At 39.3% G+C, this 20,483-nt stretch overlaps 1 protein-coding gene across 2 annotated transcripts in view; it reads right to left on the reverse strand.

The window, feature by feature from the left end:
* Window positions 1-20,483, reverse strand: part of dmd (dystrophin) — a 241,290-nt gene that overhangs the window by 162,961 nt on the left and 57,846 nt on the right. For both annotated transcript variants that reach the window (XM_061032963.1, XM_061032962.1), the window contains exon 2: window positions 11,055-11,116. In XM_061032963.1, the coding sequence (XP_060888946.1) occupies window positions 11,055-11,116 (62 nt within the window). The remainder of the gene's footprint in view (window positions 1-11,054; window positions 11,117-20,483) is intronic.

Genomic DNA, 20,483 nt, shown 5'->3' on the forward strand with positions numbered 1-20,483 from the left:
AACAGGTCAGAGGACAAAAAGAAAATGGTACACAACCCACACAATCCGGTCTGCGGACAGGGGGACAACCTTGTATTTTAGAGATCTGGTAAACAGCCGCCTGAGAAGGATCACTCTGTGCAAATTACTTCAATCCTCCTACAGACCACTTATCTTCATTCTGGCAGTGTCTGGATTCGACTGAGATAACAGTCGATGTGACACTTTTAATGGTTACGTCTTGGTTTTTCTGGCAGGCTCTGGTGGCAGATGAATGTCTGCTATGACACGCTGCTGTTTTTTCTTTTTACTGACGTATAACACAAGTTTTCTTTCACAATCACCCTCCGATGGCATTCACTGTAAAGAACGACAGAATAATGAATATTTCTGTCACAATTCCTGAGCCCCCAAAGCCCAAAGAGCACTTCTAATTAATCTAACATGAAGTTTGATTAAACTGTCACAAGATAATTGACACAACAGCCAGCTTGGGCCTGTGCTGTTTTTAAAATTGGCTAATCACTTACGTCCCGCTTCATAACTTATGGACTCTTGTGTACGGTAAAACAGGTTCTCAATGAACTACAGACGTGTGCTCCTAGACCAAACAATTCAACGTTATCACCCTCACAAGTCAGCACCAAAAGTACCAGTATTTGTTGGTTGATACAGCAGCACAGTGGACCAATAGTATCTCAAAGAGTGGAGCTGTTTTTGCAGTATTTTTATGGAGAAAATGGAGATGACGTTGTAGGTAGGCAGTGTCAGGTTAACTGGTATATAAACCCTCAACTGGAGTGGTTCATCTGAGTCCCAGCTTCTATCGGCACATTAACAAGGGCTGAATATCTAAACAGATTGTGTCTTCACAGAGCAGCCCTGTAACCACAATAAAAACAACAAAGGAAACAAACAAGACATTTGAGAGTTTCTTCTGACAAGATGTGAACACAGACGTTCTACAGAGGTGAGCAGCACAACACACTGCTATCAATTCACAAGCAGGAAGCTGTGAAATGGATCTATTTAATTCATTTCCCTGAGCATTTTTGTCTCCATGAGCGACAAGTGAGAATTTAAACACAGACAGACACGGGGAAAAATAACAAAAACAGCCATTTTACAGTCAAGGATGCTGCTTTTTCTCGTTTCCAGACAGATTTTTCACGACTCTTAGCAGCAGCGTTTAATATGGTGTCTTGTTTGTCAGCTTTACAACACAATCCAACTGATTCAGTTGCCCTCACTACCTCCACATACATGTTTTTTTTTGTTTTTTTTTCAAGATTAGGTGACTCATGACTAAATCACAAGGTTTCACGCAGATTTCTGACTACAAAGAAAACATCATGTGCTGTGAAAACCTTGAAATTGTACCTTCAGGTGCTTGTATTGTCTCCATCTCTGAGCGGATTACAACAAATAAAAGGTGTTTGTTTTTGAAAGCAGAGAGGCTAATTGATTTGAAAAGCTGTTTCCAAGGAGATGAACGACACAAAAAAAACATCCTGTGCTCTGCCGTCCATCCCAAACAACTCAAGGTGAAATGAATGATAAGCACAAATCAACATTACCATGTATTTATACCTTCGACTAAAGCAGTAAAAGCTCTAATGGAGGACTGTGACCCTGGTTGACTGGATTACCATTCCATCTTTGAAAATGGTAGACAATAATGACGATGCTGAATTTGTAATCACAAAGTTTCAGTTCAAAGTGTCAAACTTTTTGGGGACACGGTCATGTCCTTTTTTTTTTCTAAATATAGACTATGATTGATTAATAGGTTTTTATTTTGAAGGAGCGGATTAGCATGCCTGCTTTCACTACCTCTAATTGATTTTTTTTTGCCATTATTCAAGAGGAATAGTGAAGGCAGACACAGTTCAATCAGGGGAAACACACTTCATTTCAAATCAGTTTAAGGTGAAGAGGTGAATATTAAGATTATCTTGGGAAGCTTTTTAATTTGCTCCACCTGTGAGCTTTACTTCTTCTTTGTCTCTATGGCCGGATGATGATAAAACCCGCCGCCCTCTCCACTCATTTTCCATTTACTTATAACTTGTGTAAAATAATTAGCTTTTTGATGTGATTTTTGGTTGTTTTTTTTAACTTTCATACAGAAATTGGAGGAGAGTGAAGACTGTTGTCGATTCGTCTGAAGGCTGTTTCCCCAGTGCAGGAAGTCCCTGACCTGACCTGATTCTGTAAAGTTAGAATTGGAGGGAGAGATGAATCTAAAGTTGTCCAACACAACATTTACTTGAACTCAACCCACTGAATGCAGTACAACTTCCATGAGCATTTCAACTGAAAGTTGCTACAAGTTCCTGTTTGCTACTTGTGGGGTTAATGCGAGCAGCCTCTATCAGTCAGCAGTGTGAGTGCTGATGTGGATCAACAGAGCAGATGATGATGTGGATCAACAGAGCAGATGATGATGTGGACTCTTCAGCACAGGTGAGCTGACCAACAGAACAACTTTAAGCACAATGCATGATGATCTGATTGGGACTGATGTTGGTATCTTAATACAGCGTTTACAGTCACAACAGAAGTGAACCTCAAAGTTCAGATTCTGGTGAAGTAACAGTGACTCTGAGAGAGATCAGTTCCACATGTAAACGCTGGTCAGACAAGTATACAAACACCTTTAATGTTTGTAGATGACTTTCTCCCTGGTGGCTTGTAACTAGTTTGACCTCTCCATTGAGAAACTCAAAGTGTGACAACCCCTGGACAGTATGTTTGTTTGTGTCTGCAGCTTCAAGAGAATTCATGTGGAGGCCAAATTCAATCTGACTTTTAATGTTATTTCTTTAAAAAGTATTTTTTTCTAAACGTAGGATTGTAATTATCTCACCAAAGTCATATTGTCATATCCGAGAACGATTATGATGATTGAAAGATCTGCTTGTCGATTAGAGGAGTCCGTCTCCTTAAGCTCACAATGAAGAGATGAAGCTATCAGGTCTGTGTGGAATAATAAAGAGACGGTGACCTTCATCATGAAAATCTTTCAAACAAACAGCATGGTCACCTCTCCACCATGTTTCCTACATCGCCAGAGCTTTGCTGAAGCTTTTCTTTATCACGTGATGTTCAATAACAGAGTGAAGATCTGTTCATTTCTATAAATCATCAAATACAGTCAAAAATGATAACATCAAATAATAAGCATTACATAAACACTTAGTATGAATATAATAAAGTGTAGTGAACAACTGTCATCTCCATTGCAGAAAGTATGAAAAAGGCTGAAAAGAAAAAGAGGTTTTCTTCATATTCTGTGGATTTAAGCTCCTGAAACCTTTTCTTATAATAATCTGTAGAAACAATGAAAGCTCTAACAGTCCTGCAGAATATATATGAAGGTAAATCTACTTTTTGTTCAAGTCTTTCTATTGATAGAAGGAAGGCTCAATCAGGTGACTGATAGTAACCAAGGTTACATCTACATATGTGGCATCACTCCTCAGTTAAATATTTCATCTACTTAATTAGGACGATGTGAGGAAAGACTGACCACCATTGCTCTGCCAGTTTTAACAAGCATGCAGACCATTGCCCGAAGAACAGCCATGATGACAAATGCATAGATACAGTAATGTCATACTTGGAATAGCCAAGATTTATGTTACTCCTGGAGAAAAAAAACATTGAAGAGAACATGATGGAGAAAAGTTGTTTATGACCTACTCACCTTGTGATATGCAAACGAGCATGAACACTAATGTTTCTGTTTTCCTTTTACAGACAGCGTGTTGGATTTAATCAGCTGGTTTCCACTTGAGAAGAATGAACTCAAACTGACACTCCCCCAACAGCAAGTCAACAGCTTAATAAACCTGGCTGTTGTTGGTGGAGTTTCCATAAATTGAACCTTCTCATGCATGACTGAGAGAAAAGTGGAAACACATTAAAAAGCAGAGCTGCATACAGGTGCATCGTTTGAAACACAACGCTTTTTTTTTTACTGGAAGAGCTGCCAATCAGACACTCAGAATCCCTAAAAAAAACCTATTAAACTTGATCCCATTTTTTTATGAACCATTGCTAATTCACATACAAACAGGATATCTGAATCAATCAATCAATCTGAACTCTTCACTCTGGGCAAGAAAGAAAATAAGTGTGTTGCACCAAAAATGTAAAAGTATTCTTTTAACCTTATGTGGACTTCATGTCTTCGTCAGAAAATAAGGGATGTTACTTAAAGCTCATGTGTGGAACTTTTAATTTATGTTGACTTTAGCGCCCCCTATGGACATATTAGGATTTAAGTCTTTGTAGATTTTGTCCGATACATGTGCAAGGAGTTTATTTTAAATGTCAAATGTGCGACTCAGTGAATCTAAAAGATTAAAAAAGGCTGTTTCTGCTGTGTGCTGTTAATCCCCTCATCCCACAACAGGGCCAACAGGCACATAAAATAACTATAAAGAAATCCTCCACCTTACTTCTCTAGTTGTCTTTTGTAGGTCATATAGAGGCTTCAGCATTAGTTTCAGTCTGCTTCATAACCAGCTAAAAGAAACTGCTCACAGGACCTTTAATTGGACCTCCTGGACTGTTTATTGGGATCATAAATGCATAAATTAAGACCCGGAAAATGAGCTTTGTGATGCCGCCAAGTCCTCTGTTCGTGCAGCTTTCCTGCCTAGACCTCAAAGCTTTCAGCACTTTCCATATCCTACTGTTTTTTCTTTATTCAAAAACAACAGCAAAGCTACACAGGCAAAGACTAAATGTAGATAAAGAGTGATGACTCACATAACAAGAGGAGGACTGTGCAATTAGTTCTGCTCTAAAACGTTTTCTGAAAGTGCTGTTTCATTATCTTTCTGTATCATTACCGCTGTGGGGGGAATTATTCAACAATATTACGCTAGTATCATCAGCATAAAGAAGCAAACCGGAATACTAAAAGGAGAAATTGATGCCCTCGTCACCTCTGAAAGCTCGTTCCACGTTCATATCTCCATTATATTTAACTTGTCTTAGTCTTTTCTTTCCTAAGCTCCTGTGTCCTCTCCTGCTCTCTCTTCTCTCCTTCTCTATCAAAGTTTTCTGCTGTTGTTGAAGACCTGAGCAAACAGTGACAGCCGGGGTGTGAAATTAACACCAGGAACTGGACGAATGCAGTCCTCCCCTCTTAGTCATCCATTTCTAGTTTTTTCATTTATCCATTCTAAACTTACTGAAGAAAAAATGAAATAACTGCTGTTAATATGAATTTTCATGGACTCATTCATCTTGGTCATTTTGTGGTTTTATTATTTATTATCGGTCTACCATCTAAGGATACTTCTTGTTTAATTTAATTGCAGCAGATGTTTGGAGAGGAGCTACGTGTATGTTGTGAGCTGAAAAGGAAATATGATTTGCTGAGGCTGAAGAAATGTTCATGTTTGACAGTTTCAAGTGAAGGCTTGTACCTGCTAACATATTATAAAAGACTGTTAAAATGAAGAGTTTGTCATTCATGTTTTGTTTTGTCTGACCTCGGCTGAATAACTCCTAACGTAATCTACAGTCTGTTTCATGAGTTCATCATTGAACGCTTACAAAAGACAGCACCCTAACCTTACATTTATTGACCTCAAATTAAATACTAGGACCATTGTTTAACCATTTGGTTAAAATGGAGGACATACGGTACTTCAAAATGTATATATACAAATTCTTCCAATAGACAGAGGACTTTGATGAATCTGACAACAGTGATTGAGGAGAGATAATCATGTTATATGGACGGAGCCGTGAGCTAAGAACATGACATAAGATTTGGTCTTGATCTGGCGCTTTACTTTCAAACTGCTATTTTGTATGAGGGACAAAAAATTACTAAAGTATAAATAAATAAATAAATGTTGGGAGAAATGCATACAATAATGTATAAATAAATAAATAATTAAATAAATAAATGCATAAATAAATATATATATATAAATAAATGCAACAATTCATATAAAAATAAATATATAAATATATATATTCATATATTTATTTATGTATTTCTGTGTCCATGTTGTACAAGGAAAAGTAAGCATGTAAATTAAGTGGGCCGTCCTAACATTACTGAAGTAGGATTGGTCAATTTTGAAAAACAGACAGAAGCAAATTTACATATATACTTTTCCTCTTACGACCTACCAATAAACCAATAAGTAGATGTGTAAATGTAAAAATACGGAAATAAATTAATAACTAAATTAATGTGGAAATGTATGCATTGATACATATATAACTGTAGAAATATGCTAATAAATGAATAAATACATGTAAAAATATATAAATAGCCTTTTTCATGAACAAAGTGTGTTTATTATTTATTCATTGATGTATTGTTTTCAGCATTTATATATTTATTTATATATTTATTGATGCATTTATTTAATGAATTATTTATTTATACATTACTGTATGCATTTCTCCCAACATTTATTTATTTATACTTTAGTAATTTTTTGTCCCTCATAATTTCAATGAGAATATCAAAACATGCACCTGTTTGGAGTAGAAACTAGTATAAATATATGAACACTGAATCAAGACTTAAAACACAGAAGTTGTACGTCAACACTTTATCTTCTCTCAAGTGTGAATTGAAACTTTTAGACATGCAGTTTGATCACACTATGAACAAACAAGTATGAATAATTAAAACACCAATTTGCAGCTAATGTGAAGTAATCCTCCTTCTGCAAAAGTAGGGGAGAAAAGCAGCGAAAGCCCATGAAAGAAAACTGCAGTAATAAAGAAACTGTTGAAAGTAGTGTGATATGCAATCACCATACATACAGTAAGATGAATAAATACAACTGAGAATCCTTCTGGGTGTAAGCAGTCTAATGTAGTGATATAGCAAAGATCAGCTTTAAGAAGAAGTGACATGAGTTGTTTGCACTCACCTCTCACATTGTGCTTTACTAAACAACTTCCCTGCTGCTGATAGGAGCTGTCCTTGACCACTTGTGTAAAACAATTCATGATTTATAGATTTTCGCTTGAAGCTTAACTTCCACTCAATCCGGTGAGCATCCCCTGCACTCTTGTATAACTGAAAGCCATGAAACTCAAAAATGTGACTTATACAGAACAGATCACGGGACCCTGGGTGTACAGAGGCAACATAATACTTAACCTATCTGATGCAGAAACCCATTTACCGGGCTTTTATGAAGGTGAAATGTGATCTCTATGTTGTTACACGTCTTCTTTTAAACTGAATATATGGAGCCATGGTTGCAGGAATCATTTTCTTGAGTTTCCTGTGAAGTACTCAGGTTAGCCACAGTTACCGAATAAGATATCACCACTGTCTTCCCTCTGAAGTGGCTCAGGAAGTACCTAAAAGCACATGGGGCAGAGAAGAGCATTTTGGCTCTTTATTCAGTAAGCACAGGAGGAATAAAGTACAGGAGGTGGTGTTCTCTTTCTCAGGTTGTCTGTGATCCATCGAATCATGTAAGAGCAAGGTTTGGACAACTACGGAAACCTGATTTAGCAGACGTCAAAGGTTTCCATAATTGTTTTTCAAAATAAAGTCCACCTTAAAAATGATAAAAAGATTAAAGCCTATAATTAACAGACGTGTGCCCCGCTCTGCTATCACGTGTTATCTATAATTTAATACAGCCCCATGTGCCTCAGTTTGACCTTCTATGACAATCAATCTTGGACATGGCATGGTGATAATAATATTTTTCTTGAGGGATTATTAAACTTCCCATCCTGAGTGCCTTGACAGAGGAAAATAGTGGCAGTGTTAAAATGGTAAATGTAGAGTCATAAAACATGAGTCAAGCCCAGATATAGCTTTCTTATTCCCTGATAAACTGCATCCTAACAAGCACAAACATGTCACCTGCTGCTTCTTGGATGGAATTCTGGGAAATATAGGACACATCAAGCTGACATGTAAAAACAGACAACAGGATTAATTCAAACCCAAGTGTCAGAAAATGAAATGACAGTTTTAAGTGTGTGCTACACTGTAATGGAATCGGCTGCTTACACCCTTGAATAAAGTACCAGCTGTGATTGGTAAACAAGAAAAAAAGGATATCAGTTTCCTACCCTGGTGATGGATCCTCATATTCCTGAAGTGCCTCTTTTTATGGTTTGCTGAGTAGCAAATCACACTAAAATCAGACACCAAGCTGCTTCTGACGGATTTTTTTCTCCATATTTCTCAAGCCTGTCGATAACCACACCGTCCATCTCTCGCTATAACCCTGTTGCTCTCGTTTCCTGTCCCTGTCTGAACTTTTGTTTTCTTTTCACTCATTTTCATTGCTTCACACTTGTTTCCTCATCCTTCAAATCCTTGTCTCCTTCCCTATCTCCTTTCATTTTCTGTCCTCCTATCTTACTTCCTCCCATCTGCTGTCTCACTATCTTCTTTCTCTCCCGAGGCCTGTGTGTGTGTGTGTGTGTGTGTGTGTGTGTGTACTTGGCAGAGACTCATCTATCTAGGATGGGGTATTCATTATGCTTCGCTGAGTCTGGATGGATGAGGGGATCTCTTCCTCTCCTGCCTATCTCCATCCCCTCTTCGTATCTATCTCCTCGCCTACAAGTTTCAAATTTCTCTCCTGCTTCTCTCCTCTCTTAGTCATGGTTAGAGGGGATCAGGGAGGGTGGGAGGACAGGAGGGAAAGGGGAGGAGAGGAGAGGACTCGACAGGGAAAGGGAGTAGGACGACAAGAGAAAACAGGGAAAGAGAAGAGGAGAGGAGTTCACGAGAACGGAAAGAACAGGATAAGAAAGAAAAGGGAAGGAGTGGGCAGGTAAAGAAAAAAGAAGTTAAGGACATAAGTTGAGGTAAGGACACAGGAGAGGAACCAAGACAAGAGGAGAGGAAAGGAGCAGAAAGGTCAAGAGAATACATGATGATAAAAGGATTGAAAGAAAAAGGACAGATTTTAAACAAAAGGACAGATGAGGAATGGCTTGGAAAGGAAAAGACTGGAGTGGAGTTGAGTGGAAGGAAAGGCTGTGAAGAAATGGACAGGAAACAGGAGTGATTGGAAGAGAAGGACAGGAGGAGACATATTTGGAAAGTGAAGGATAAAAGGGAGAACTGAAAAGGTCATCTGAGGATAGACTTGAAAAGGACAGGACAGGAAATGACAGAAGAGGAAAGACGTTTAAAGTCAAGAAAAGTACAGGAAAGGACATGAGATGCAGGGCATGGACAGTAAATAATAGGACAGGAAAGGACATGAGAGGACAGATTTGAAAAGGAAAGGAAAGAGATGAAAAAAATTAAAATAAAGGACAAGACAGAGCAGGGTTTGAAAGGAAAGGACATGAGAGGACAGGAAAGGAGTAAACACACTTTGAAAGAAAAGAGCAGGAGAGGGTTTACTTTGGCAGTAAAGTAAAAGAGAGGACAGACTTGAGTAGGAAGGGACAGAAGAGGACAGACTTGGAAAAGGGAAGGCAAACCTTGAGAGGACATAGTTAAAGACATGAGGAGACAGACTTGTAAAGTAAAAATAAAGAAAATGAAAGGGGAGGACAAAATTTGACAAAAAAGGACAGAAAAGGACAGATGAAGAAGAAAAGGGGGCGACAAAGGAAGAGAGGGGAGAAAAGGAAAGACAAATAAAAAAGATGATTAAAGGAACAGAACAAAGGGAAGAGAGAAGGGGAGACAAAGATGGTGAGAAGTGAAAGAAAAAAAGGAAGTAGGAGATAAAAGACTGAAGTGAAGGTGAGGAGTAAAAAGGAAAGGCAGGAATGATGGGAAAGAAGTGACGAGCAAAGTAGAGGAGAGAAAAGAGTGTCTGTCCCTCTCTTGGCTTAAATCACCTGCTTCAGATCAGACTCTGTTTCACACACGCATACTCACAAATGAGCAGCAACATGCACACACTCACCTAAGTCTCCATCGCCATGGCAACGGCACACCTCTAGTGCCCTTGTAATCAACTTTGAAAATAGGAATAGCGCTGATGTGCTGGCATGCACAAAATACACACACGGCACAAACAAACACACACCCAAAAACACTGAAATGTAATTAAAAATAAATTCCAAACAATGGATTCAGTCCCCATGAGGGGGTGAATAACTGAGTTACAGGACAACAAAGTGCACCAAACTAAAATCCAGCAACATGAAAGAGAAATAATAGCAAAGTGCTTTTTAGGAAAATAGAGCTCATATTTTCTTCAAACAATCCCAAAAGCAACCTGTGGGATCACAAGAGGAAAGGAAACCTGTAAAGTGTGAAACACTCTCCTGCCTCTGGGTTTTTCTTCATCCTCAGCTTTACTGAAGCGACTCTCCTGAGAGGAAAGACGTGGTGGGAATAACCTCTGTTTGTTTGTGTGTGTGTCTGAATCACAGCCATAAAAAGGAAATGCCTCTAAAAAATTGTCTGTGACTCTCAAAGACGAACAGTAAACATCCCAAGATTAAAGGAGGTAGGAGATGCTGGCATAGTAAAAAAAAAACAACAACCACACATCCTTTCTTCCTGCACGATTTTAGAGAGAGGTAATAAATAACAAGTAAAAAAAAACAGAGGAAGGGACAGGAGTGGGATTTGCATGGAGAAAGGAACTGAAGGTGACAGAAGAGTGAGAAAGGTAGCACATAAGGAATATGTTTCCCAGCTCCTCCAAAACCACAATCCAAACAGTTTCTGAGTGCATGGCCGACTGAAAGAGGCAATACGACCTCACAAAGCAACCCTTCTTTGGATGATAACTTTTCCATTTAGAGGCCATTTTCAAAGCAATGGGCCTCGACCAAAAAAATCAGGAGATACACAGATACGTGGAGAGAGAAAAAAAAATCTAGAAGCTATTTCTTGAAGCTCCTACGGATAGTTACACTAAACTAAACTAATCAAAACATACTCTAACATTACCAGCGTAAAGTCATACCAGCACAAGTATATGAAGATCCCTAGACGTACAACTTTCTGACAATATGACCGACATATTTCCAATCCATGTATGCTATGTGCATTCCTGACTATGTATGTATGAGGGGGGACATTGAGGACTACGATAACTGCAGATAGAGAATATAACAGGAAGGTGTCTTACCTTAGACAACTGTGAGTTTACCCATTTTGTGAAAGTCTTCTTCTGAACGTCTTCTCTTTCATCTGCCGGAGGAAGAAAAACAGAGACTGTCAGGAAACAGAAGCTGCACACATTGGTGTGTGAGTATACGTAGATGTTTGAGGGCAAATCAATGAGGAGATCCCAGAGTGAAAGTCATGTCAGATGTGTGGCAGCGATTTAAAAAGTGAGTAAAACCACACTCTGAAGGATTATTAACTGTTTTTGTTATCAATGACTGGTTAGACATCAAAACATCTTTTAAATATCTCACTACAATCTTCTCTGTCTCACACACACACACACACACACACACACACACACACACACACACACACACACACACACACACACACACACACACACACACACACACACACACACACACACACACACACACACACACACACACACACACACACACAAAATGCAAGTGGTGCTTGGCATGATAAGAGACTCCTCTAATCTCGCTCAGGGCTAATTGCATCCTCATCATATCAATCAGCGTGCCACTTGAAGACCCTCGCCGCCCAGTCGTCAGCGTCACACCACAAACTGGAGTGAGTCAGCAGAGCTCCCACTTGTTGCCCTCGTGGAAACACCCCCTCTCTATTATTCAAAAATCATCACTGTGATCTCTTTTGAGGAGCTGCTTGCCATTTGCTTCCCATCAACAAAACAAACAAAAAAAAAAACAGATGCTGTTGTGAACAGGAAGGAAAGTGCCATTCTATTCTTTATGGAGGAGATAAAGTGGATCCTCTCTAAAAGAGTGAGTCATCCACCCAGAATTTCACTTTTCTCTTGTGTTTTCATTTCGGTCTGTCAATCATTTTGCGGGAGTAGGTGTTTTTAATTGATATCCAAGTCTTGCAGTGGAATGAAATTTGTTCTGTGAAGTATTAGCTGCATTGCAAAATTATCCAATTTGTTTTTCTGCCCCAAAGAAGGCAATCATTCATTCTTAGCCAGCAACAAAAACTGCAGACCAAAGTGGACATTGTCTACAATGTAAGAAAGGACAACAGTGTCTTCAACGTATTTAAACTGATTACTCAAATTCTACTTTTATTTTTTACTTAAAATGTCAAAATGATTTAACTGTCTTCATCATTACTGTCATTTGTTCTTCAAACAAGGATGATGTTGATGGTCCCAAGAAAACTGGTGATAAAGCAGGGGACACTTCTGGCCTGGTTGATTAGCAAGTGGCATAGGGTTAGCCAAAATTAGCAAGCCAATAACTATGCCATGGTGTGGATGAATAACTAATCCTAAAAAGAAAGCTTACAAATGGGAGTATGTCTTTTTGCAGTTTTCCTGTGATTGTCAAAAACAGTTGACTAACTCTTCGTTGGGTTTTCTTTTGTAACTCTGTCTCGTTCTCCTACTTTTCTTGGAGAAGTCCAAACTTCCTCACAGTCCACTGTCGACTTATTGAAATGTCAGCTATGTGAGGAACAAAGGGAAACAGCTTCAAAGACCTTCATCGATGAACATTTTTGTACTTGCACTGCTTCTTCAAAAGGATTTACAAAGCTCAAGGCTGCAGAGATTTTTCAAGCAAATAAATCAAATAAAGCATCTCTAATCTGTCAGAAACATTAAAAGATAATATATAAAGGCCATTTTTTCCTACAGATGACATTTAACCCTTCATTCCAAAATGAGTACAAAATTGAAAAGTAAATCAGTGTAAATGTAAGTGTTAATATATAAAAAGTACTTCTACTTGACTTAAGGCTTATATTTTCAAGCTACTCTCTACTTTTAACTTTCTACTAGAGATGAGCTGGACTAGATGATCAAACCGTAACATGTAAATCACCTCCTAGTCAGCACTAGAATTATTAGAATTGAGAAAATTGAGGTAAGAATGTATTTTGGCTTCATCAGGTTTAACTTGGATATTGACCGGAGCCATGTGTTGTCGGTTTCCTTTTTAAAAGTGAAAATTTGCCTTTATACTCTGAATTATTTTAACAATTTAACAATTAAAACATTCCCCTGCAGGACTTTCCTTTGTAACCTTTTATTTTTTTACAGTGTGTTATTGGTGCTTCAACAAGAGTTAAAGGATTTGAATACCTCCTCTAACAGAGAGAAATGATGATTTTGAAGAGGGTATTGTTTTTCTTAAGTCACTCTGAATTATCTGCTTTGTAGATGATGATAAGGCAGGGACATTATCCTCCACTGTACATTGAGCGTTCCTCTGTAGCAGAACGGTGCAGTGTGGCCTGTGACATGCATTACAATGAAAATGACGACATGATGACTTATAATAACAGCTCTCCTCCGCCTCTCTCATTTGACTGGAAACGGGGTCACTTCCCATTACTACGGATAATAAATTACACTCTCATCCTGAAACAGAACATCAGGTTAAATATTATACCAGCCCAGCTAACCGCACTCCTTCAGCATCTGTGTGTATGTATATTTGTGTGTGTGTGTGCGTGTGTGTTGACACCAGCAAGGCATTGACTAATGGAGCTGATAATGAAACTTCTCCTTTAATTAAAAGGTCCCACGTTGAACAGCGCACTGTGGTGTGACACCAGAAATACACACTCTCTCTCTCACACACACACACACACACACACACACACACACACACACACACACACACACACACACACACACACACACACACACACACACACACACACACACACACACACACACACACACACACACACACACACACACACAGTATAACCCATGTATGTATCCAATGTGAGATAATGGCAACCTGAGCACTGAAGCATGAATGGAATAGAGGCATGTAGCAAACAATCTCATCTAAAGCAGGTAATCCATCCACATCTGTATACTGTGTGTGTGTGTGTGTGTGTGTGTGTGTCACTGTATTCCCATAAGCAAGATTCACTTTTGTATGCATTAATGCCTGTGAGAGAGCAACGCTGCTCTAGGCGCAACCTACGTGTCTGAATATAAAAAATGTGTTTTCACATGTTCCCTGATCAAGACTCAGACTTGTGATGTCAGAAAATGTAGAGCATTAGAGAAAGATTTTACCTGCACATTTACAACTCTTTTCTATTTGAAAATCCAGCTGTTAGCTCCACAGGCAAGCCTAGCTCACCTGTGCATACCAACGGCCCTGTCTTTGTGTGTGGATCTGAACATGTCCAGGGTGTTTGAGAGGCTGTATGTAAATGTGCGTGCAGACACACAGAGTGAGTGAATGTTTGAGAATTAGCAGGAGAGCAGGAAGCAGTCAAAGACAGATGTCGAGGGAGGCACAATCGATAGTCCATTTAAAACGTTGTTCTGCTACTAAAACCTACAGCGACTTCACACACACACACACACACACACAGAAAGTTATGCATGGACACACACAGATATACTCATGACGCATGCACCCAGTCACATGCATCTCATTAGAGAGACTCCAACATAATAGCTTAATCTTGGTTTGAGAGTGGAGAAAGAAAGAGAGGAAATCAAGTGGAGAGGTGGCAAAGAGAGAGAAGGAAGGAAATGAAATCCCAGCGAGAGAACAGACAAAACAGATTGGACAAAGCCTGAAACAAAAAGACCGCAGGAAGAAAGGAAATTAATGGAGAGAAAAATGTGGAGGAATGACGAGGAACACAGATAGAGAGAGAGATGAAGTCAAAGAAAAACAATGAGGGGAACCCGGAGGACACAAAGTAAAGGACAGAAAGAAGATGTAGGATTGTTCTCAGACGTGTTTTCATGAGCAGAGGAAGAGAACATATCGGTGACAGCAGCTAAACTGAGTGAGGTTTCAAATATTTCAACAGAGGTGATCACAAGAAAACACACCGATGAAAACTTAAGTCGACCTTTGCCATATTTGTTCTTATAGTCAGAGAATAAACTGTTTTGAAATGGGACCTCATTGTTTTAACTCTTTTGTATATTGAGATTTTTCTAACAGTTGGTTGAAGAAGGAAAACATTTAAAGATGTTACACAGGGCTTTTGAAATGTGTTTCCCTATGTTGAAATGTTTAATAGACCAACAAAGCATTAAGGAGCTTGTAGTGCGATAAGATACTGAAAAAGAAACCCAGCTGGTTTGAAGAGAGAGCCAACAGGATCAGTAGTGATAGTAAATAAAGTAAACCAGAGTCTTTTCCAGCTGGACTGTCAGCTGCTGCCTGAATGATGCTGAGTACCTGGGACAGCTCCAGGTTCAGCACACTGGACAGCGCCTGTGGCAAAGCAGCACAGTAGATTGAAGTGATCCAGCAGAGCTTTTAACAAACAGCTGATGGTGTTAAGATCACATACAGAAAGGGCTAACTTTCTGACAGTCTCCAGCATTCACAAGGTTTGATTTTCATACCTGAAGAAGAAAACAAAGAAAAAAAGTCCTCTTTAATTATCAGGAGCCAGAGTCGAACACATTGTCTCTGACCTCCTGTTGAGTCCTGTTTTAAGACACTCAACCCTAATTTTCCTGCTTGTTTAAAAAGCTCTGCATGGTTTCGCCTTGAGAAACCGTTCAACAAGAAACTTTAAACCCCCCACAGGTGAGTTTGTTTGCTGAAATATTCCCACAGACTGCTTAACATCCTGTGGTGCAGTCTTAAACGTTTGGTTATCAGTCTTTTCTCTATTATTACTTAGTGAATCATTTCTACTCGAGCATAACGAGCCAAATGTATCCCTTCAATATGATTAGTAGTACTTTAGTTTAATGTGTTTTTCTGGCCTGTTTTCATAGGAAGAATTTGCGATTTAATGGCACAAATGAACGCTCTGAGGAAGAATTATTTTAAAAGATTTTCCAGACACATGCTGGGCTTCATATGTTTCTGAGACAAAACTCTCCCATTGGTTCCCTAAAGGAGAAAAGTCTGAACAGCTCCTGCAGAGAGGGAAGCTGTGCTGGCAAGAAAACTTGACGGCCAGACAGCAGGAAGACAGTTATCTGAACCCGCTGCACGCCTAACCTCCGGCAAACCTCAGCACTTACTAAACAACAGAAATTGGCGGAAAGGAAGGAGAAGTAACAGAAGTGGGCGTCATAGCAGCTGTGCGGCTAATAGAGTCCGGTGGAGATGCTGGGAGGAGCAGTATGATCCAACAGAGGGTGTACTTTTAAAAAATTTGCCCCTTGGGTAAAGGTGACAAGAGAAACTGGTAGTGTGTTTTTACCCAACACTTGAGCGAAAAGAAAATCAGAGGCTTAGAAATTTTTTCTATAATGACTATAACAACAACCTCGACTCAGTGTGGAGCTCAAAGTCATGAAATATGGATTTTTGTTTAGTCTGAGCATGGAAAAAAACACCCTGGGCAACGGATAGCCCAGCGGTTATGTCGATGTCATAGGCAATAGGCTAGTCCTAATCACAGCGGCCGTGGATTTGAATCCGATCCTGAACATGTACCATATCTCCTCAGCTATGCTATCCAATAAAGGAAAAATGTCCCAAAATGTAACTTTAAAAAAGAAAGCAAAGACATTCAAATCAGTGCATCTCTCTCCTGAACAATCACTCAATGTCTTCTGCAGAAAAAGTCCAGGAACATGCATGTGTGTACAAAGTACAAACACACAAAGACACACATTGCTTGCCATGTGATGTTAATTTACAACCCTGGCCATTACCGGGCGAATGGTTTCAGAGGAAGAACAGAGCTGACACTTTAATCTGCACATAAAATCTATTCTCCACGTTAGCGAGAGAAAAAGTCCAAATAAATAAAATGATTAAAGTTTTAGCATGCAAGCAACGCGGGGATTACTTTTGTCCTCCTTAATGGCTTTTGCTTTCAAAGTGGGAAAGGACGAAGAGAGTACTCTCAACAGGAAGAAAATACAAAACCATAAATACTTTTTTAACATTACATTTGCATTTTAGACATTTAGCAGATACAGTGCAGCCATAAAATTAGCTAAAGGTCTTGGTTCATAAAATTTGCAAAGAGCCAAATAATAAGCTGAAAGCCGAGGACTTCAATTTTGACACAATGCTAGATTACAAACCCAATGTACTGTGACAGAAAGGACAAAAATCTGTGCATTAAAAACAATCAGAAGGCAGAAAATAAAGTTTTTGTGACCCAACATTTCCCACCCTCTAAGCTAAACTAACATCATCTAGCATCAGACAAGCAAGGACACAATAAGCAATGGTCTCCTAAATAATTGTGATCTAATCTTAGACAGTGAGAAGACTGCTCGCCTCCACAAAAGCCGTGGAGAGGTGCTGGATGTCTCACACCACTGCCATTTACACCAGTAGGGGTTTCTCTGCTGCACCGTTAATAACCAAGAGTGAAACTGCTGTAGGTGGTGTATGAGGCGTTTGAGCTGCCACAGCAACCTGTTTAAAGGTTTCATGTTGAAACCCTGCAGGGACTGAAGAAATTAGATCTCCAAAGAGACCACACACAAAGCCCACACGCGTGTTTCAGACCGTAATGTGGCCTTGAAACCATCAAAGAACAGCCTAGCTATTGTCTGGTTTGTCCCTGTATCTGTTCACCTGTTGGCTTAAAAAAGAAGTTGCAGCTATGGAGGAGTGTATCACAGCTTTCCTGAAGTCTACAAAACACTACTAAGCAAGAACAAAAAATATACAGTTGTTTTAGGAGAAAAATAACAGCAGAATTTGACGGAAATTCCTGAGATTTATCAACAGCATCTTGTTCCTCTGTGTGTGTTAACTGGGGCTCGAATAACATGAAGTTAGCTACCAGTTTCTGACTAAATTCATGACACATATGGCAGTAAAATAGCACATATGTGGAGAAGAAGATGGTCTCCTATAGGCTCCTAGTTTGTACAGACACGGTTTGCTTTGCTAACATGTGCAAACATCAGTGTAGAATATTTACCTAAGAGGTCATTTTTTAACAATTCAATTAGTTTTTACCAAATATGACTGTAGTTTAGTAAAGCAAAAATCGACAAAAACGTCTGAGAATTTATGAATACAGTCTGAATACTAGGGCTAATGCTAACATGACATTAACAACATTTTTGTTTTGAGATTTACAGAACATAATGCAGTCAAATAACACTACAGACAGCATGTTTGTTTTTTTTAACAGGTGAACAAAACGATCTACCCAGTCCTATGAACACATTCAGCATAGGTTAAAAGTTTATTAAAATTCCCCTAAATATGGGTCATAATCAGCCAAAACTGAGCTCACACATGACACATGCATATTGAGAGTCATTATGGCTCAAACCAGAGATATTTTCAAAGATGAACTTCATGATCCATAAACTGGCTCAGAACTTTAAAGAAACAGATGCTACATGCCAAAATCTATTGCCTTTATTTGCTCATCTTAAACTCTGCTAAATCCACACATTCTTTTTCGTTAATCAGCCTTTTACCCCAAAAATGATTATTATTTTTTTTTTAATAAGAAATGTTGCTAATCACTCAATCTCGTTTCACCACAGAGCTGCAAACTTTCATCTCTGCTGATGAATTTGCTCATTATCGAGCAGAAGAGAAGTCAAAGTTGTCTTACGTTGAAAATTGATCTATAAATCTCCATGTATTAGCTGCAATTTCTCCTACGGTTAATGTGATCCCCTTCTGCTATGCAAATGAATTTGACATCCCACAAAGGGTGATGCCTCTTTATCTCGTCGCCTGCTCGAGCCGCTGTGATACACTTGATTTACAATCTTACAGCTATACATCTTTACATTAATCAAACTCATCCAGTGGTATTTTACATTCAAGCAAACTGTTATTAAATATTCTCTGTCCTGGCAGTTTGTAATAAGTTATGTGTGAGGCTAAGCTGCTAGCATGCACTCCTGTGTTCTCAGCGGAGGAGCCAAGATCACATTCAAATGAAACGATAATTAACTGAGTGTGACGCTAAATGTCATTTATATGTCAAATATCAGCCTGGAGATTATGCAGAACCTGTACTTATCTCCCAGAGTGTGTTTTGTGATGGACTGGCACTGTGTGTGGTAGATGGATAAAGTCACAGTAACCGTCCGATCCATCATGGGGGCCGGCCTCAACGGGCCTGTCACCGACCTAATGGGACTCAGTGAAAGTGTAAGCAAAGATGCCTCCGCGAGGGCAAACAAGTCATCCGTCTGGGATGTCGGACATGTTTGCAGCTGTTTTGGAACCAGCTGCTTAGCAACGGTCACGGCCATTAGCCATGGAAGGAATCTGAGACCAAATCCAATCAGATCAGGTCATTACTGAGAGATGAGATGGAGGGGAAGTGATGGAGAGAGGGAAGATATGTGAGGAGAAGAGGCTGAGACAGGGTGACAAGGAGGAGAAAGTGAGGGACCCAGAAGAAAAAGTGACAGAAGGAGAAAGAGAGAAAGAGATGATTGGAAAGGGAGAGGCATGGATGACAAGCTTATGTCAGCCTCAATGTCAATTAGCACCACCATACCCATCACACATACACTTGCAGACTAACGTCAGCCTCAGTTTCTGTCAGTGCCACACACCTAAACTATTTCTTACACACTTAGACTGGTAATGTACACACAAAAACACACACTTCCATATGCTGTAATGTTGCTGAAATATGGGTCCTCAGACTGAAACACACAGAGCCCTGCAAGTGTGTGTTAGGCTTCAAATGTACTTCAACCTTTTCTCTTCAGCTGCAGAGGCACAGATGGACCGTACTGATGTTATATGGCAGAGTGTCAGTCAAGTGTGTATTTGTGTGTGTCTGCAGCCGTCCAGGAAGAAATACATTCACAAGCTCCAAAAAACGTAGAGCTGGTGCCCATCATCTGGAAGCAAACAGAGTGAGGAAGACATGGTAAAGAAAACAGAAGAGGAACTGGCAAAAGGAGAATACTGACGATGGACTGAAAACAAACTCCTACTATGCTGGAGAGAGCGAAACACATTTGACTTTTAGCCTCTTTTACTAAGACATGTCCTCCTAGTGCCAATCCCAGCACTGTACACCATCTGTTTTAAACAAACTCACCAGATGGTAGTCAAGCTTCTTAGGATGGGAAAAAAATATGCCAGGAAGGTTTTGAGGAACAAAAACACTAATTGGTCCATCTGAGAAAAGTCTCTGGTGTTCATGTTAATGTATGCCTGACATCAATTCAAGGATGGCAGAGAAATTCTTCCTCGCTCACCAACTGAACATATGCACCCATCTTACCTGCTGCTTTACAAATATACACCTGAACAGTCAAGAAACAGAAAGATTATACTACTGCAGGATACAACTTTTTGCGCTGTAAAAATATAATGCAGCAGAGGCTCATACAAGAGGAACATTGCAAACCTCAGAAAGCACCACAACAAGAAAAATAATAGTTCAATTCAACTTTCTGAAGTTCTTAAGGTTTGAAAGTGGAGAGAAAAAACAAATATTAAAGAATGAAAGAAAAAGCACAAGGTCCTGTTGAGCCAGCAAAGTTGTACAA

This window comes from Labrus mixtus, chromosome 24, assembly GCF_963584025.1.
Source record: "Labrus mixtus chromosome 24, fLabMix1.1, whole genome shotgun sequence".
NCBI classification, from domain to species: Eukaryota; Metazoa; Chordata; class Actinopteri; order Labriformes; family Labridae; genus Labrus; species Labrus mixtus.